The sequence below is a fragment of the Panthera leo genome, chromosome D2 (assembly GCF_018350215.1).
Source record: "Panthera leo isolate Ple1 chromosome D2, P.leo_Ple1_pat1.1, whole genome shotgun sequence".
NCBI classification, from domain to species: domain Eukaryota; kingdom Metazoa; phylum Chordata; class Mammalia; order Carnivora; family Felidae; genus Panthera; species Panthera leo.
In genome coordinates this window covers 26,710,534-26,731,873 of record NC_056689.1, presented here as the reverse complement: position 1 = coordinate 26,731,873, position 21,340 = coordinate 26,710,534, and the positions used below count along the sequence as shown (strand labels likewise).

Sequence of the window (21,340 nt, the reverse complement as noted above, 5' to 3'; positions counted from 1 at the left end):
CAGAAATAGACCTATACATATACGGTCAATTTAATTTGACAGTGGTTTCAAGATAGCTTAAAAAAGAAGAGAAAAAGATTTTCACCAAATGGTACTTGAAGAACTGGATATCCATATTAAAAAAACAAGTGTATTACATCACTCCACAAACAAAATTCAATACAAAGTTGGCCATAACCTTACACATAAATCTAGCACTTCAAAAATCTAGAAGAAAACATAAAAGAAAATTTTGGTAAATTTGTGGTAGCCAAACATTTTTGGACAGGAAAATAAGTTATTAACCATAAAGGGAAAAAAAACTGATTATTGGACTTTACCAAATTTTAAATCTGAGCTTTTTGAAAGGCTCAGTTAAGAAAATGAAAAGAAAAATTGCAGACTGGGAGAAAATATTTGTATTTCATATATTTGACACAGGACTTAATGTAGAATATATAAAGAACACTAAAATTGAATAGAAAGAAACTGAGGCAAAAATATTTAACAGATATTTCATTAAAGAAAAAAATGTGAATGTTATCAAGTACCCTAACATATCCCCAATATAATTAATAGAGAAAAGCAAACAGAAAACACAGTGACATTACATTTCACTTTATACTCATTAGAATGTCTAAAATTTAAAAAGATAGAAATTACAAAGTACAGCGAAGGAGGTAGAGTAATTTGTAACTCCCCTATCATTGCTGGTGGGAATTGAAAACAGGAAAATAGCTTTGGACAACAGTTTGATAATTTCTTAGGAAGTTAAACATACACTTAAAATACAACATAGCAGTTTTACTTCTAGATATTTTCCCAAGAGAAATAAAAACTTAAGCTATGAAATAGTGCAAGAATGGCCATAGCAGCTTTATTTATAATAATAAAAGATTGTTGGGGCGCCTGGTTCACTCAGTCAGTTAAGTGTCTGACTCTTGATTTCAGCTCAAGTCATGATCCCAGGGTCATGGGATTGAGTCCTGCTCTGAACATGGAGCCTGCTTGGAATCCTCTCCCTCTCTCTCTCTCTCTCTCTCTTTCTCTCTCTGTCTCTCCTTCTCTCTCTCTCTCCCACTGTCCCTCTCCCCAACTTGTGTCTGCTCTAAGAATAATAATAATAATAATAATAATAATAATAAAACTGTTAACAAATCAAATGGATTAAAAGTTGTGGTATACATATAAAATTTAATATTCCTCGATAATAAACAGAATAGACTCCATGATACATGTAGCAATATGGGTTAAGCTTACAAATATAGTGCTGAGTGTAATAGGCAAAACACAGGAAAGGACATACTTTAGAATTCTATTTACATGCAACTCTAGAAAAGTTACATCGAATCTGTAGTGATACAAAGCAGATCAGTGGTTGCTTGATAGCTGGGATAGGAATTCCAGGCTTGATTGATAAGAGGCTCATGGAAACTTGCTGACATAACACAATATTGGTTTAACAATACTGAAATTTACATTCTTTTCTTGTGTACCTGGCACATACCAAGTTTAAGCATATGTTGGGTCATAAAAAAGGCCTAAACAAATACTAAATTTCTGAAGCCATTCAGTTTGTTCTCCATTTACAATAGTATGTTAGGTGAGAAATCAGTAATAAAAAGAAAAATAAGAAATCCTCTCTTACTAGAAAATTAAAAAATAATAATAAAATAAACACCTCATCCATTAGGCAACTAAGTAATAAGTGATAAAAAATGATGGGGCGCCTGGGTGGCTCGGTCGGTTAAGCGTCCAACTTCGGCTCAGGTCATGATCTCATGGTTCGTGAGTTCGAGCCCCGCATCGGGCTGTGTGCTGACAGCTCAGAGCCTGGAGCCTGTTCCGATTCTGTGTCTCCCTCTCTCTCTGCCCCTCCCCTGTTCATGCTCTGTCTCTCTCTGTCTCAAAAATAAATAAACATTAAAAAAAAATGGGAAACATTCTCCCTGAGGTAGAAGATGAATCAAAGACACCTGTAATCACCACTTCTCACTGTTAGTTCTACCTAGTGGAATAATACAAAAGAAAAAAAAAAAGACAAAATAAGCAAAAAGAAGACATGTAATTGTTAGTATTTATAGATGACATGCTTGTATACATAGAAAACCAAAAGAATCTAGAAAAATATAAAAGAATAATTAAGTGAATTTTGCAAGGTCTCCAGATGCAGGATAATATTAACAGAGGACAGTATATTTAGCTTCATTAGTTATCAGTGAAGTGCCAGTTGAAATCTCAACTATAAACCTGCCAAAATGGCTAAGGAGAAAAATAGGAGGAAAAAGTGTAAGTGATAATATAGAGCAATTGGACCTATCATGCTGGTAAAAGTATAAATTGGCAGGAGTACTTCCACTTTTTATGTGCAAGTATCCAATAAAACTGAACATGTGTATTTCTATGATTCTGTAATTGTGGTCTCAGGTATATACCCACAAAAATTCATATATTGGTTCATCAAAATACATGTAACAGAGTATTCATGAATTGCTATTCATAATAGCCCTAAACTACCTTAAAGTCCATCAACAGTAGAATGGATAAATAAGCTACGATGTTTTTACATAGTATATCAGAATGAGAATTAATTGACCTTATAAATGAAATTTGATTGAAAGAAGCCTGATATACAAGGTTCTATATTGAATTATTTAATATAAATGTTATATATTTAACATATATATTAGAGAATATGTATTGTATATAAGTATATTTAAAGTATATATAATTATATTTAACAAATACATCAATATCAATATTACGTATAAGTATTATATACTTATATATGTATATATGTATACATATGTATATATTTAATCTAGATTGTGCACAATATGTTTAATTATGCATAATATATATTATATATTATATCAACATCTATTAGAAAAAAGAAAAATTATTCATATCAAAATAAATTGCTTGAGAAGTGAAAAAATAGCATCAGAGAGTATAGCAAACCTTTAAAAGGCTGCGTTTTAAGATAGGATTTTATGAACATTTAAATACTACAGTGAAACTGTCCGTAAAAAGGAACAGGATAAAGATGCAGTAGTATAAAAGAATTAATGAATTAATAATTGTGCACAGTTGCCAAGAAAGCAGGAAGAAATAAAATCTAGAGCAGAGTGAGAAGTATTGGTTATCAGCAGAAAAAGAGATCATTCTTTTATTTTAATGGAAATTGCTAAGAATAAAGGTTAAATTCAAGCAGGTTCATTTTGCTGCTTCTATTTTTGTTTCTGATTCATTGTTGCTATTGTTTGCTTCCTTCCTTATTTGTTTTATATTTATTTTAAGTGAAATATTCTGCAGAGCAAGTTAGAATATGAAGTGCTAAAAGTTTGATGAGAGTAGACGTTTGAAACAGTGTTTGGGTACAATGAGTGCAATAATTGGCTAAGGACATAGCACAGCTATGTCAGCTCCAGGCTGGTGTCTGTCGACTTATCTAGAAACTCATTTGCCCAAGGAGGGAATTTTCCAGAAGTAGTAGAGAGCCACCTATGGATCAGTGCTAGGGACATAGACAATTCTCTTCTACTAGATGTTTGTAGCGGAGAGAAATGAGCTACGAAATACTAGTTGGGGCCAATAGAGGGATTAAAATGGTAGAAGGATGATCAAGAGAGATTTGAAAAATAGTAGGAATGTGAAAAGATCTGTGGACTAGAAGTCCTTGCATGAATTGGAAAACTGATGCCGTTTAGATTTTTAGCTTCACACAACCTAGTTTTTCCTTACCTTTGGTCGTGCATGAGATGAGTGTAGGATCTAGGGCGAAGGCTGGCATTTCCTTGCTCTCAGCCCAGATTTCTAGCAGCCATGATCAAAATGTCAGGTTGAATTCTCTCAGTAGATGTCAATGGACAGGGCAGACCTCAGTGCCCTGTCTGATGCCGCAGAGAAGAGAAAGCACAGGTTGAAACACTGGATGTTGAGAGAACCATGCCAAACCCTGCCCACTCCTGCTAGTTCTTCTTAGGAAAAAATATACTAATTGTTCTGAATTTGTGGAACTAGTGCCCGGGCTGTAATCATTATAGAAAATTAGTTCTTCAGCTAAGCATTTACCTTTAAGTCAACATGGTTGCAGGATAGCTAATCATTAGTATTGCCAACCATATTTTTATAACAAGATATTTCAAATAGCATTAAAAGGCATTCTGAGTAGCCACCTCAATTGGTGTCATGTTTGTGATTATTTCCTTTTTCTTTAAATGTTTATTTTTTGAGAGAAAGAGAGAGAGAGAGAGTGGGAGAGGGGCAGAGAGAGAGGGAGACACAGAATCTGAAGCAGGTTCCAGACTCTGAGCTGTCAGCACAGAGCCCAACACAGGGCTTAAATTCATGAACCACAAGATGATGACCTTAGCCGAAGTCAGAAGCTTAGCTGACTGAGCCACCCTGGTGCCCCTGTGATTATTTCCTTTTAAATTGATGCATAATATTTTTGGCCTAGAAGATGTGCTTTAGAAAAAAAAATTAGCTTTGAAAATGCTTTTTGACAGGACAATATTACAACCAAATAAATGTCATATTTCATTTTATGTCTGACTGTCTCAGTAGTGTTAAATTTCTTTAGTTATTCCATGCATTGATTTTCTCCCCTTTCAACTTAAGTCGTCCTTTTCTGTTGTCATGTTCTTTTTTTTTTTTTTTTTTTAAATTTTTTTTTTTTTCAACATTTTTTATTTATTTTTGGGACAGAGAGAGACAGAGCATGAACGGGGGAGGGGCAGAGAGAGAGGGAGACACAGAATCGGAAACGGGCTCCAGGCTCCGAGCCATCAGCCCAGAGCCTGACGCGGGGCTCGAACTCACGGACCGCGAGATCGTGACCTGGCTGAAGTCGGACGCTTAACCGACTGCGCCACCCAGGCGCCCCTCTGTTGTCATGTTCTAATGGAGAGTTGGCAAAGGACAAACTTACTGTGTGAATCCTATCGTTGGCCCTTTGGAATAACTTTTCATATTCAAAGTGGAGCCACCTTCTCAATTTAATTATAAGCTTGACAATTTCAATTTGGATATGTAACTCCGTTTTGACTAGCCTTAACAAAGTCCCTAATTTGATTTTCCCATTAAGCCAGCTTGACTGTTTAGCATTTTTGAATGCATCAAAATGCTTTCAATACAGGCTATTCTTCTAAAAAGCTGTTCAGAAACAAAAGAATATGTTATACAAGTATTGGGATGAAATTAGGTCCTCAAGAGAGAGGTTCAGGAAAATCAAAAACATATTGAATTGGATGATGTATTTTTGCTAACAAATATATATTTAAGCCTTTCCAGTGATGCATAGCTACCATGTTAGATCAACCTAGAGATGAAAATGACACTTGTTAAGTTATAAAGACTATAAAAATTTTTAAGGTTTTTTTAAACATTTTTTTAATCTTTATTTATTTTTGAGAGAGAGAGAAGCAGGCTCCAGGCTCTGAGCTGTCCACACAGAGCCTGACGCGGGACTCGAACCTATGAACTGTGAGATCATGACCTGAGCTGAAGTCAGACACTTAACTGACTGAGCCACCCAGGTGCCCCCAAAATTTTTAAGTGTTTCAAAAATATATTTATGCTCTTATTTGTCATCTACCAACGCACATATATAATGCCCTTTCACATTACCTATGGTGAACTTATTTCTGAATAATTTAACTGAGAACTTTAAAATTAAGTAAGGGTGAAATAGTACCTGAAGGGGTAGGGGACCAAATCCTGGGTTGTTTGTTTGTTTTTAAATCATTTTCTTTTGTTCTTTTGTTTTTTATCATGGTTAGTGTATTCTTTAATCTCTCTCCCCTATTCCCTCCATCCCCTTTGGTAGCCATCACTTCGTTCTCTATAGTTAAGAGTCTGTTTCTTGGTTTCTCTCTCCCTCTCCCTTTTTTTCTTTCTTTGTTTTGTTTCTTAAATTCAACACAAGAGTGAAATCATATGGTATTTGTCTTTTTCTTACTGGCTTATTTCGCCCAGTATTATACTCTCTAACTCCATCCATGTTGTTGCAAATGGCAATATTTCATTCCTCTTTATGGCTGAAAAATATTCCCTTGTGTGTGTATGCATATTCATGTATATATATGTATGTGCATATGTGTATATACATGTATGTGTATATACATATACATATTATATTTCCTTTATCCATTCATCTCTGGATAGACACTTGGGCTGCTTCCATATCTTGACTATTGTAAATAATGCTGCAATAAACATAGAGGTACCTTTATCCCTTTGAATTAGTGTTTTTGTATTTTTGGTGTAATTACCCAGTAGTGAGATTCCTGGATTGAAGGGAAATTTATTTTTAACTTTTTGAGAAGACTCCATACTGTTTTCCACAGTGGCTGCACAGATTTGCATTCCTACCAACAGTGCAAGAAGGTTCCTTTCCCACCACATCTTTCCCAACACTTATTTCTTGTGTTGTTGATCTTAGCCATTCTGACAGGCGTGAGGTGGTATCTCATTTTAGTTATGATTTGCATTTCCCTGGATGAGTGATGTTGAGTATCTTTTCATATTGTCTATGGGCCACCTGTATGTCTTCTTCGTATAAATGTCTGTTCACGTAATTGGATTATTTGGTTTTTTGTGGGGGTATTGAACGGTCTCAGTTCTTTTCCAATCCTAGATTCTACTGCCAAGGCAAACAAATTAATTTAATTTTATTTGACAATCAGAAAAAAAATTGGTTTGTATTTACACTATGACACATTTTAAAGATTAAATAATGTCATGCAATTCTATGTCCTAGAATCTATAATACAATTTGTTTATGTTTTTTATCTTCTTGAAATCTACATTTTAAAATTTAAAAATGTTCTATTAAAAAATAGTGTTAATCTAAAAGTTTTTAAATTTTTTGGAGCCTATGAGGAAGACTGACTATTTCTATTTGCTATTTCAAAATAAAAAGTGCTTCTTAGAAAATGATGGAGTACAAACATTATCAAACCACCATCCTAATAAAATACGTTGGCAAGTAAGATAACTTCTTTTTTCCTAGTACCAGTATACATTAAAAAATTCTATAACTGTCATGGAATCAGGCTGGAACACTGGCGGAAAAACCAAGCGGCACTCAGAGACCTCGGTGGATTGGAGTTTTATTTAACACCGGTGGGCTCAGAGGAGACCGATTCTCCAAAGATCTGAGCCCCGAATGCGAGCGGGAAGGGTTATTTATAGTTACCAGCCTCCATATTTGTGTGTGTGTGTGTGTGGGGGGGGTGGTTTTCGCTCGCACAGCAAACAAAGGAAGAAGAACCAGGAGGAGGGGTCTCTAAGGCAGAGACTAGAGTTTGTTTTAGTCCAATCAATCATCTTTGGTGTACTTTATCCACTTCTCCAACATTCCCCGTTTTGATGCCTTTTATAAAAAACTTAGTAGGCATCACCTTTCAGTTTTACAGGTTGGTACTCTCAGAAGGCTAAGATATGTGCAGTAGTTTGGCAAGCAGAAGTGTTTTCTATAAAATGTATCATGGCATTCAGTATACAGGGGCCGATGGATACAAGTAAAATTATGGAGAGGAGGGGCCCCGCCAGGGCAGGCAGCCAGGATGCCCAATCTGTGAGATCCTATCCTTTCCATTGATTGATATTTTCCTGTTGTCTATGTTGAATTCTTTCCTTGAGCTCCTTAACCTTAGCTGGAACTGTTCCTGACAGGTTTACAAAATAGCAACATCCCTCTCCCTCCCCAAGAAAGATGCAAGTCCCTCCTTTTTCTGAAGTGAGGAGGTCAAGGGCTTGCCTATTTCGGAGGGTCACTGCCACCAGAGAGTTTATTTGGCTTTGTAAGGTTACCAGAGAATCCGCCATCTGTTCCATGTCTCCATTTAGCTCTTGTGATATAGTCCTTCTGATGAACCTATACCCCTTATTCCAGTTTCTATTCCTGTCACAATTCCTGCTCCAATCAGAACGGGTAGCAGGATTTCCTGTTTAGTCTGGGATTTGGGGCTAAAGGCTGTTAGGAGCTGATCTCCAGTGTATATGGATATCTCTGGGGTTAGGAAGACGGAATAACATATCTGAGTCCAGTCGGCCTTTAAGCATCAGTAGGCGAAACTAGAACATAGAACACCCCAGGGGTTGAACATAGGGTTGTATTCCTCTTTAAGGTTATATTTCTTCCGTATAGAGAGGTACCATTCATATCTTCAGGGACTGTACAGATTAGATTGTTGGCATTTGTGAGACGGATCCCAGTGGCCAGGGGTCCAATTAAGACAGAAGTGTTGGTTTTGAGATTTTTAGGAACTTCCCAGGTCAAAGGGATAGGAGTGGCTAAGTAAGCCCTCAGGCTGAGGGGCAAGCACATCCAGTAGGTTTGGGTGTGATTATCTATTTTATGGAGGACTTGTAGAGTAATGTTAGTCCAACGCTGGAGTGGGGAATTGGTAAGCATCTGATTGAGGGCTGAAAACTTCAAACCCTGGTAGGCTGCCATGGGAGTGGTCGCCTTTATGGCTTATATTACCTTGTCCTGGGTATCCTTTATAACCTTTTGAAGGGCCCTGTCCTGCATCCCTTCCCCGTCCAAGATCCCCCATTGAGGAAGGTAAGTGTAGCAAGCTTCCCTTTCTGGAGGCTTTGTTGTGACGTGGGTTCCTGACATTTTGGGTTATCTCTACAGTCCAATACTTAGTCCTTGGGGCACTGGGTGACTAACAGAGAGTGGGTGTTTTTCCCTTGTAGCTATCTTTGTGGAAGGAGGTGAAGGCGCTGAACACCCTTGACCCCTTTATTGTCATATAACAGTCCTGGGGGCAAAGTGGATAAGCGGCAGTTGTGAAGGTGAGAGAGGTTATCACAATATGCAGGCAATACTTAATAATCCTCCCATCCAGAGGAGGTATGTGAGACACAGCATGCATCTTTTGTCCCATGTCCAGCTTGTTGGTGCAATCTCTATCAGCCAAACAGTAAGAAGTAAGATCAGGGCTATGACACCAGTGAGGGGCAAGGGCTGGCAAAGTTGCATCCAAACCCCTGGGCTCGGTCCACATGTTGATTTCTCAAGCTTCTGCCATAAGCGGGTTGACTGGATCTGGGTCACTTCTCCAGGTTGAGGGTTCCTCTGATTTGGCATTCTTAGCTCTGGAGTGATGGACCCATGGGGTGATACCTGAAACTGAATCTGCTATTTAGTTGTATGTCTGTAAAGTCCACCTCCAAGTCTTCGAAAGGGGCAGGTTTCTGATAATTGTCAGATCAGGTTTAGTGAAGATATGGTTTGCATATTTAGAGATCCATCCTGTTTTCCAGTTGTTTAAATAATCATATGCCCATGGGGTCTTATTATCCCTATAGTATAACAAGCACAGAAGATTGCCTATATATGAAATACTGTGACAATTTTCTGAAGTTTATCTCAAGTTGTCTAGTTTAGGCAAACAACATTTAAAGGCAATCATAACTAGAATTTAACATCCATAACGGTGCATTGTTGAAACATAGCTGTTCTCTCTAACACCCCCCCCCCCCCGCCCCTTTCCAGAGATAGCCAAATTGAAACCAATGCATTTGTAGAACAAATCCAGTCTTAACAAATCTGGCCTAATTATTTACATAAGCTTAGCAAGGATAGCAATTGATCATGAGGATCTTTTAAAGTTTGCTTTGTTGGAACCTTTTATAAGGAATCTCCGGGTTGAACTTTTGGTAGCCTCTCCAGGCCAGAAGCCAAGCCAAATACTTGCCATCAGACAGGCCTGCAATACCTGTAGAATTGGGTGAATTCCTCTTCATGAGGCCCCCGAGATATCCTGAGGTTCCTGCACCTGCCAGGAAGTGACCTTCTTTACTTACCTGGTGAGGCTGCTGGGAACTCTGTAAGCAAGGCACCAGGCCAACATTTCCAAGGGGCTTTATGACTCCATGTTTTATAAAGCCAACCCTAATTCCTTAAATCTGTCTGGTCATATCTAAGTCTATGAATGTCATCCTCAAACATGACATTCCAATCAAAGCCTTGGTAAAATAACCAGTATTTCCAATGGTGATCTGTTATAAGATGAACAGATTCTTACTGAACTTATGCAAACAATTGTAATTGCCATGAAAGAAAGAATACTCATTGAAAGTTTTGAATTTCAGGGGAATTATGTAGAGAGAAAAGATAAATGCTTCAGTTTACAAATGCATACTTTATGACATTTTTGTATATCATAGATATCTTAAAAGAAAGTTTCCTTAATCTGGAAGAGGAAACATTAGGGAACCAGCAATATTTTCAACAAGAATCACAAAACTATAATCTTCTTCAGTTCATTTAATCCCATGTTCCTAATTCTTGTTCAATTTGAATGCAGCTTTTTAGTTCTGGAATTTTTTTACCCATTTTAGTATTAATCTTAAAGATGTCGAATACCTGTATTTATCCCCAAAGTCCTTTTTATAAATCTCCGTGAAGAAAAAACACATTTTGTGAGAGAATAAGAACAGTTATAAATGGCAAAATATCAGAAATAGACATCGTTAAAGATCTGATGAGAGTTCATTATGATGCAATTGACAAAGAAATTTGGTTATTTCTGTGACACATAACATCTCAAGTAATCAGAATATTAAGTGATGACCTTATATCAAAACGTTAAAATTTTAGGAATTGCATATATTCGGACATTTACAGCATTTACCTGTGCAATACAATCTTAAGGTTTACCATGGTATGACAGAGCTTTTCCAAGTAACTTAACATCCCAAATAAAAGGACCTAATTGGTCAAGAAGACTTCATTTACCATTTAAATCCTGAGAAGTTTGTTAAAACCCCAGAAGTCATAAATGCATCCTAAGTAGGAGTACAGATCATTACAAATCTTACAATTTTATATATTCAACCAAAGTGGCAATAAAAGATCCCAAAGATGAATGTATAGGATTATACTGTTGTTATCCAAACCTAGCTCCTTTAACATTCAGAAGTTTTAACTAAGTAATCAAAGACCTGATAGAGAAGAGACCTAAAACTTTGATTTTCCCAGAGGGTAAACCTTTGTTTGCATTGTCTTATCAAAAGCAGATCAACAGTTCAAGAAAACTTTGTCATTTGAGCAGAGAGAAAAGCAGGATTTCAACCTTATACCAGTGTACTTTTAAAATTCCATTCATCTCAACCTTCTATAGTTTTCTTTTGCTTCTAAATTTTGTCCCAAGGCCATTTCTTTCCAAATAACCAGTCTCATTTAGGACAAAATTACTTTCTTCTACCCTCAACAAAACTGTATTTCCATTCCTTATAACTTTCTTAAATATCTCCTATTTTCCTACATACAGAGTTGCTTTCTTTATTTTCATCGGTCTTGAGTACATTTAGCAGAATTTTAAATCTTAGGAAACCTTAGTCTCCAAGTGAGGACTTAGTAACCAACTGAGAGGTGTTTACATCAGAATTTTCTTAGATGGTAAATTCATGAACCAATTAAGTACAAAGCATGTTTTCCAATAGGTCCAAATAGCCTTAATTTCTCAGCAACAAGAAGTTAAAAACACAAACCTCTGTTCAATAATCAAAGTTTTAGCATTCCATCCCATTTGGAAAGTTTTAGGTTACCAAGGACCTTGAAAGTTATCTTAACAATTACCCATGAAAACTTTGAGACAGACAAAATTAACTATTATTAACAAATTGCAACAGAGATAACATGAGCTTATTTGACCTTTGTTGATAACTTTAAAGACAGGTCCAATAAACTTAAATTAGTTTAACCATCGAATATGTTTCACCTGCATCCACCTAAAAGTCAATCAGTTTTTCCCCATTGTCAGTTTTTCATTTGGGGCACCAGTGGAGATATCTGAAATGGGTGGTCCAAGGGGGGATACACTTTGCTCCTTGACCTGGAAGGTGAGAGGAGGAACCAATGGTGCCCGAGGCACCGAGGATGGTATAGGACCACACCCAAGTTGGTCCAGAAACCTGAGGGGGAGGGGAAGGCGGAAGCAGCAACTGCTTGGGAATGTGCCTTAAAGTCCCTGTCCCGAGGTAGACTAACCACAGTTGGCTCCAATTATAGCTATTAACCTTGGAAATGAGGGAGAATCCCTCACATCTATTAAGCAGAGGAACAGGGAGAGAGAGTCAGTGTCCCCTTTTAGTCTGGTTCTATCTCGGCTAGACCAATAAGGTCCCCTTCTCGAGGTTCCTCCTGGTGTCCGCTGGGTTTTTGGGACTTTCCCTGGTTGGGACATTTATTCTTTTGAATGTACTTTCCCCTTGCAGTAGGTTCATTGACCCCTTGCTAAGGAGGTTCTGGGACTCCCCCCTTGCTGCTGGGCATATTTATGGCCTTCTCAGCTCCCTGTTCTGATCCCCCTGAGAGCCTCTTGATATTAGCGGATGTGGACTGGCATCTGGAAAGTGCCTGCACTTGGCCGAGGGCCCAATCTGGCTGCTGGGCCTTGTGCGGGAGGGTTCTCTGGCCTGGGATGGGAGGAGAAATGGGCGGCTGCCCTGGCAGCACCCTGACTGTGGCAGCCAGTGGTGGCAACAGCGGTGGCAGCAGCAAGTCTGCGGGGGGAGGAGTTTCAAGCTCAGGGGAGTGGGGAGGAAGCCTAAATAGTCATAAAGAGGGGAACATTAGGGAAGGGGAGGTGGGTTGCTTCTTTGGCTTCCTGGGTGAGTCTCCAGATAAAGCAGCTAAAACCTTTGCCTGGCTCTTGTGGCTCTGTCCCAACCCCACTTTGCTCCCGTGAGGTGGAGTCACAAAGACAGAGGGACAGGGGCGCCCCCTCCAATGAGGAGACTAGCCAGATGCCCGCCTGGCCATGTCCTGAAGGAACCCAGGCGACGCTCAGCCCCACAGTTCCCAGCCCTGTGACCCACGATCAGAAACCATTCTGATATCGCCACAGACCTAGTGCCATCCATCATGGAATCGCAGAAGGGCCCACTCAGACTCCGTGGGGACCCCAAGGGCGCCTGCCTGTGGAGCCAGAGTATCGAACTCGGCAGGCAAGCTAGACAGAGTTGCACATTCACATTCACATACACACCAGAGGTTATTATATTCCCTACCATAGAATCCCTACCTGTGAGACTTCTGAAGTCTCAGGGAGTGATCAGGTCCCCCTTCCACTCTTGCGAGTGGGCCTGACTAGATTGGGCCCCAGCCTTACTGGGATCCAGGTCCTCACCTGCCAAGTCTCCTAGAGTCTGGTGGGAACGGCGGAGTGGGGGCTGGCCTGAGGCAACCGAGGAGGAGACTGCCGAAATTCAGGATCCCTCATTCCGTCACTGCCTCGCTGTTTTCCCAAACCGGTGGCAACAATGGGCCAGTGCGGCCGGATTTTCCAGTCAGGGAACCAAATTTGTTATGGAACCAGGCTGGAACGCTGGCAGAAAAACCAAGCGGCACTCAGAGCCCTTGATGGATTGGAGATTTATTTAACACCGGCGGGCTCAGAGGAGACCATTTCTCCAAAGATCTGAGCCCTGACTGTGAGCAGTAAGGGTAATAAATTTATCAGCCTCCATATTTGTGTTTGGGGGAGGGGGATTGTTTTCACGCGCACAGCAAACAAAGGAAGAAGAACCTGGAGGAGGGGTCTCTAAGCTAGAGACCAGAGTTTGTTTTAGTCCAATCAGCTATCTTTGGTGTACTTTATCCACTTCTCCAACATAACCTTCCACAAAGCAGTTATTAGGTAGTTAATTTTTTAATTTTAGACATTATATTAATGTTAGTGCAATCTTTTCAACTATTCATTATCTGAAAATAAACTCACATTGGAAGTGATATAGTACTGAAAGTCAGGGTGTATAGTGGGTAAAAGCACCAGGTACTTGAACTAGACTGCCTTTGCTCAGATTCCAACCTTACCATTTAATGGCTGTATTGCCTTGAGCAACCTACCAAATCTTCCAGTTCCTTTGTTTCTTCATCCATGCAATGGAGATAATAGGAGTACTTACCTCCTACTGTTGCTGTGAGTTAATTTCTGTCAGTTACTTAGAACCTGGCCAACATCTAGGAAGCATAATTGGAGCCAAACTCCACACATTTGCTTTCAAGTATTGTTTTGTGCAGGTGCGATATCCACCAGGGGTCTTTATGTTTAGGTAAACATTGGGACTCACAAGAATTTCATAGTTTGCACTCGGCACCAGTTTACCCAGAAGGTTATAGGAAAGGAAATACATATTTTCAGGCAACATCAGGTTTCTCTCCTCACAGGAGTCCCAGTGGCAATAGTTTGCAAGGTGGTTCTCGCAGGGGTTGGGAAACTATGCTTTCCTCAGATGACAGCCCGGGTGCGAGAGCATGAGATCCACATCAGTGGGAGTGAGGTTCACTTCCTGAGCATCCTCATGTAGAACATGTATCTGATAGAGGTCTTGTATCCAGAATGTGAAGAGTTAGAATAGTATAGTAGAAGACATTCTGGTGTTCTGACATAATGTAGACAAGAAACTTAGAAAAGTAAAAGAAGGAATAACTACCATGTCTTTTCATTTTTCTTGGCTATCAGTATTATAATAGGATTTTGACAACGGTTTGCCAACAGGCATTCTACCTTGACATAGTTTTGGAGGACTTACATCATGGGTATTTAACATTGGCTTTTGTTAAAAAAAAAAACAAAAAAAACCTCCAGATGTTCTGTGTATAGTAGTCACATGGATGAAAAGTTGACATTTTGTGAGGAAAAAGAAAACATCTTTATTGTTGTTGAACTACTCTTTTTCCATAGCAAAGAGTTATAGGCATATCTGAGTAGGACCAAACCTTTTGTCTGAAAACAGTTTTAGAACTGGACGAATATGCACTGTAGCCTAACTGAAGTCACAGACTTACATACCGCAAAGCACAGCAGAGAAACTAAACTAGTTACACTAAGGTTCCTATAAAATGATAATATTGAGTAGGATCCTAGATGGTCATAATTTGGATTGTTTGCAAAATGCATCTTGCAGTTAGGGTAAGAACTAATTTACCAAACCCAATCTCTTTATATTTATTTAGATCTTCAGAAAAAATGAGGCAGAACTTACTAATTTATGTTTGGACATATTGAGAAACTCATTGTAACATTAGTAGACCATGAAGTTCAGTTATTTAAAACCACACCAGTGTTGTAAGAATAAGCACAAATCAGCAGCCCAGGAAAGGTGGCTATCTTTCTATTTACTGTGGTAAGAGAGCAGACTTCCAATTTATCAGAGCTCTTTCATTTCAGTCAGAATCCTCTTTGGAGAGTTATTTAAAACCTTGTCCTCTGTTATGAAAAGGGGGGGGATAGAAGACTGCTTTTATATATATATATATGCAAATGTTTACATATTTGAATGCAAATGTTTACATATAACCTTAGGAGGTTTAAGGCCTTAAAAGCCATTTTTGTTCTCAGTTGATTCCTTGATCAAGAACACTTCATCAAGATCAGAGAGGAATGTTACCAGATGTTAGGGAAACCAGCTCCTTTGGTAAACAAGTTGCATAGGCCTAGAAGAATGTTCAGTTAATCGAAGTGATTTGTCATGGAGAGAATTTTGGAACTTGAGTTTTATAGTCTGATTGGTCTACTCTACCAGGCTTTTAGAGTATATTAACATCCTTGTTTTGCACAGGTGCATTTGTGAAATTCAGAAAACTTTGTTCCATAAGTTGAACACAGAGACCCCAAAGTGAGGCATTGCCTGACTCAAATTTGCCTGTGTTTTCACAAAGAAGGTTCTATTGAGTACTTCCCTGGAAGGATTTTTCATCAAAGTGGATCTGGATGAAAAGACATAAAAAGGTTTTGCAGACAGGAAATTGTGCAGTTACTCTCTATGAGTAGGCCTGAGCCACTGCTTGGCCTCAAACAAAATTTCCTACCATTTGTTAGGCTTGTCTGTGCCTCTTGCTTGTGTAGCCAGTGATTTGGCTAATAGCAGAATGATGCATAGCACACATAGCTTTCTGAGACTTCAAAATCCTTATAAAATGCCTTACAAGCTTTCATCATGAAATAACAGTATTCTTGTAGCAATTGTACTAATCTGTCTGCAAAACTAGTCTTCATGCTCTCCTAGGGGGATAATTTGTCCTACAGTTTTTCTGAGTCACCCAGAGGAGAAGTTTTACAACAGCCATTTAGGATTTGAAAATAAAAGGCTTTGTCAGAGGCCAGCATTGGAGATCACAATGGCACAGACAGCACTTTGCTCATTCAATGAGGAAAGAAGACAAGCCCATTTCTCCATTTTAAGGCACGGATTGAACTTAAACATCCTCTCTAGGCTACTGGTTAATATATATCACTTGTGTGGAAAATCAAAAGGAAATGAAATAAATACAATCTATACATGACAAGATTACAAAGTCAAAAGGAGAAGAGGGTAGAAAAGCCAAAGCCACTGGTGAAATCCTAAATGATAGCAGGTCTCTAGAGCCTTCTGCCATGGAAGACTTTAGGGTAGTGCAGAGCCCTTGGAGTAAAGCAAATATTAATGTTTGAGAGAGAATACTACCGACTATCCTCAATACTAGTCATGTTAATTCATCATTTAGAAAAAAACTTTCTTCTTCCTATGGTGAGATTGGAAATTATTTTCAGGATCTAACTGGCTCCCCAAAGTTTTGAATAAAAATTGCTAATTATTGAAGGACATATTTTAGCCTACAATCCATTCATAGAGGAACACTAGTAATGAAGGGTGGTATTCTATTCAAAATCTAGTGGCTTTTATTTTTTTAAGTTGTGTGCAGATTCTTCTGAAATAGATGTGAGTGCTTCATGAGATCCTGTTTAATGTTTGCAAAGCATTTGTCATTCCTGCCACATGTACAGATTTTACATTTCTGGCTTCAATAAGTGAAATGACTTAAAGATGTGTAGTTGCCAAGTACTACTGCCTTTCAAATTACATATTTGGTGTTACCTTTTCAAGGATCTCAGGCTTGGCATACAATGGAGCTAATTAAATTTTCTTACTAGGAAACAGCCAGCTAGACCACTGCCCCAGGCACATAACCTCAGCTTACTACTTTCCTTCACTCATTTATTCTGTGTGTGAGATGAGACTCCTCAAGCTGCAAAGGTAGAATACTCAAGCCATGCAACTGCTGATGGATTTTAGCAACCACAGAGCTGGTGTTTGAGTCTCAGCCCTGACAGCACACATCACAGAGAGGTGACAGTGGAGGCACATCTTCTTGGATGAGTTGACTGTGGATGACAATCTACCAAACTGAAATAATGGAAGAGGCATTAGTTGTATAAAAATGAACCAACTTGGCTTAGCTCTAAGGTGTTTTGCAGGATTCTAGGGCTATCACTCCATTTACCCCTGAGATTATGTTTGTGAACATAAAATTAAAAAACATAACAATTAAAACCAAAACCGTGTGGGGAAAAATTTGTTCTAGTAATTTCATTAATGCATCTTTTCAATTAAACAATTTTCTCAATCTTCATAAGAAACAAAGGAAATGGGGCACCTGGGTGGCTCAGTCAGTAAAATGCCTGACTCTGGATTTTGACTCAGGTCATGATCACACAATTTGTGAGTTCAAGCCCCGTGTTGGGCTCTGTGCTGGTGGTGAGGAGCATGCTTGGGATTCTCTCTCTCCATCCCTCTCTGGTCCTCCCCTGCTCCCTCTCTCTCTCTCTAAGTAAACAAATAAATAGAAAGAAACAAGGAAATGTATTCAACAGCAATCAGCTATCTGGAAATCACTATATTAGGTTCTTGGCACATATTATTTAACTTTAATAAGCATTTTTTCTTCTATTAAATATCTGAGAAAACTAGGATGGAAATGGTTAAATGATTTGCCCAAGTTCTAAAGCAGACCTGGAATTTAAACCCAACTTTATTTGACTGAAAAGCCTTGGCTTTATCTACTTTAACACACTGCATGATAGGTTTACAGGTTCTGTGTTTAAAAAAGAGACATTTTTAGGTAGAATTATTTGGGAAATATTCATGAAAGTGAATGGTATACATGCACATGTACACCTGTGTGTGTGTATGATATTTATCTTAAACTGTAAATTCCCTAAAAGGAAGAATTTTCAGTTGTTGTTCTCAGAAAGTTACTTATCCGTAATATAGCTTTTATTGTGGATAGTCATCTTCTATAGAAAGGGCTCAGAATTACCCCTGGAAATAAGGAGATCCATTACAAAGAAAGCAGCGGCCATTTGGATCTTACAATATTATATAGAAGTTATAGAATCCATCTCATTGGCACCAAGAGATGGAAATTAATCTCTTTAAAATATCATTTTAGGAGATAGAATATGAATATATTTATGCATCAGATAAATACATAAATGATAAATAAGTATATAGATTAATGTAGATAATTTACATAGATACACAAAATAGGGATTAATTTATTTCTGGGGTAAAAACAAAATGGAGTATTCCTGTCCATAACATTAAATCTCTTTAAATTCCTGATTGCACTCTTGAATAATAGCTCTTTTCTTCCCCCTGCAGTTGGACAGCGTCACCTCCCTGATCCAAGCGGCCAAAAATTTAATGAATGCTGTAGTGCAAACAGTGAAAATGTCTTACATTGCCTCAACCAAGATCATCCGAATTCAGAGTCCTACTGGGCCTCGGCACCCAGTTGTGATGTGGAGAATGAAGGCTCCTGCAAAAAAGCCCTTGATTAAAAGAGAGAAGCCAGAGGAAACTTGTGCAGCTGTCAGACGAGGCTCAGCAAAGAAAAAAATCCACCCAGTGCAAGTCATGAGTGAATTTAGAGGAAGACATGTCTACTGAAACCACTCTTCTTCTCTGGTGTCCATATTACAAAGTCCTGGCTAAACACACTGCTTTACTTTTACACTTGATTAGTTCTGTAAGTTCACTAACTTTTAGAATTTAATGCACAGATAGTGTAAAACATTGGAAGCAACATATATTTGGGATCATGTCATTGTCATCTCTGTATGGCCAGCACCTTATAAGTAATCAATATATGCTTGTTAAATGAATGAACCCTTTAGGTGTCATTTAACCTTTCCTACTGTAGACAGTATCTTACACTTATTACCGAGTGAACATAGGAGACTCTAGGGAGTCCTGTTCATCTGTAACAACTTAAGTACACTCACCTTATCATTTTGAATTAGAGCTTTGACAGGAGCTCTTGACTTGGTTTTCAATGAAAGCAAAAGACTTCATAAAATGCTTTCCCATTTGATCTCCGTATTTTCTTTATCTGACCCAATCTGACAGACATCTGTGAATCTCTGTGATTCACCTGTATCTAATGTCAATTGATTAGGGTAACCTCAGAAACTAATCAAGCTCAGCAGTCAAGTTCAGCCTTGATTATTAATGAAGTATTTTTTTTTAACATTATAAAGATTACAGTGAATTTTGATGCCACAAGTGTACCTTTTAAGCTTCCATGGTGTTCAGAAGTTCTGCACATTGAGTATTAGATTTAAATGGGTCCTCCACAATAGTATATGGCAGAAAAGTTATCACTCGTTGGGGAAATGAGACACCTATCTATATTCCTGAGTGAGTCATGATAACAGAAGTAGAAGGAGTTCTGCCTGACTCTAAAAACCCATTTGTATTAGCTTGCAATTGTAATTAAAAGGAAAAGGCCACTTTGAAAAACATTTTGGCATCAAGTAAAATATAACTGCATCAAGTATATCATTGAACTATAAAGTAGAGTTAATGGCAAAGAAGCTGGAGTGATTTTGATAACATGATTTAAAATAAAAGTCGTTGAGGTCATTTTATGACTTCAATCGCTGTACTTATCCTTAGTTAAGTTCATGAAGGACTTCATAATAGTCTTAGAGTCCAGTGCATTGCCCCCTCCCTCTATCCTCCCCTCCCTCTTTGCAGAAGTTAAGTTTCACTTTTCTCACACATAGAATTCTCCTTCACAACATTATAAACATGTATTCCCTATTCTATTTTATCAAAATTATACTGTAATTTTAACTTCACTTTGTACATACTGCCATTAATGAGTTGTTTCAACAATTATCTTAATTTGATGAAGTAAAATTCAAACATGCAACATCAGTTGATGCCAGAAGGACCAGTTTGGATAAAAGAATGTGTGAAACATAAGAATGCACAAAGCCGAGAGTATCATGTGTGTGTTACCTTTGGCAAAATGGTATGGGAAAAGGATTTATTTCATAGATAATTATCAATTATATGGAAAGTGTTCACTTTTTATTGTAATGAATTATTTTATTCTTCCAAAATGCTGAGTTGCCTTGGCTCGGCATATAAACATCCTAGGAGGTGAAAGCCATAGGTCCTTCCTGCCTTGCACTCTGCACTGGCCCACAATAATTATTCCAGACAGAGTCCACTCCATAAAAGAGAAAGCAATTCAAAAATGAATTAGGGAATCCAGATAATTCTATTTTCCAGGACCATCTAGATAAGAAGGCAAAAAAGGGAGTTCCTTTCGTTGAAATGCTACCATTGCTTTCTGTTCTAAGGTTAGATATTACAAGAGTGACATCTATGACCGTTGTTATCTTAGATAAAAGGGTGAGTTTATAATTTAGTTGAGAAAATAGATTTTTTTTAAACACCAAACAACTAGCTCAAAATCATAAGTCTCATTTAGAAAATCTAATGTCTGTTTGATCCTATGTCAGCTTTCCGCAGTTGGAGTTTAGAATGCAGTATTGATGCCAAAAGAACAGAAATAACTGGAAATTATACAATTACCAAATAACCTCTACGTCTTGAAAAAAATGACATTTTATCCCACATGAGGTGTGAACTGGCCTCTCCTTCAAAGTAGATTGATTTCCAGCTTAGCTCAAAGCGAATTGCAATTATACAAAACTTAATTTAAAAAAATAACTTGGAGAATGCCCCAGGAGTAAAGTCCACTGTAGCACTCAAAGGTGTAATAAGAAAGAGATGCATAGAGGTGAGAAAGACATCTGTCCAGCTGAGTGAATTCCTGTAGTAGGCAACATTTTGAGACTTAGTTGGACTCAAAACCACTAATAAGTGCTTATACACAAGAACGACTAGCAGCAAATGCATTAACAAAACTTTGTACTATAAAGCATAGTTAAATGAAATTTATTAGGAAATAAGAATGTACATATGTGTTTATATTTAAGCTCTTCTGCAGGGAAATGGTAGAAATTTCTTAACGAGAGTGTTGGGTTGGTGGCCCATCCATGCACCTTTTAAAATTGCATCACAGATTTTGGTGCTTCTTCCAATGATACATTTGCTTTAACCTGCTAATCAAAACTCAAACTCACCTTTTTCTTTTAGTGAAATTGATTTATGCTAATTTATGTAGGAAAAAAAATCCTTGAGAGGGAGGAGTGGGTTTATACCACCTACAAGGATAGTTCCATTTTACTTAGTTGCCAGCATCATAGTCAAACAT

At 38.1% G+C, this 21,340-nt stretch overlaps 1 protein-coding gene across 8 annotated transcripts in view; it reads left to right on the top strand.

The window, feature by feature from the left end:
* CTNNA3 (catenin alpha 3) overlaps positions 1-21,340 on the top strand; it is a 1,696,848-nt gene that overhangs the window by 1,663,944 nt on the left and 11,564 nt on the right. For 4 of the 8 annotated variants that reach the window (XR_006194484.1, XR_006194482.1, XR_006194483.1 and 1 more), the window contains exon 12: positions 18,430-18,796. Coding sequence is in view for 4 of the 8 variants with exons in the window: in XM_042908368.1 (XP_042764302.1) it covers positions 18,430-18,717 (288 nt within the window). In the remaining 4 variants the exon portion in view is untranslated. Of the gene's footprint in view, positions 1-18,429; positions 20,658-21,340 lie in introns of those variants that run through there. The other 4 variants (XM_042908368.1, XM_042908365.1, XM_042908366.1 and 1 more) reach the window with 1 other exon arrangement.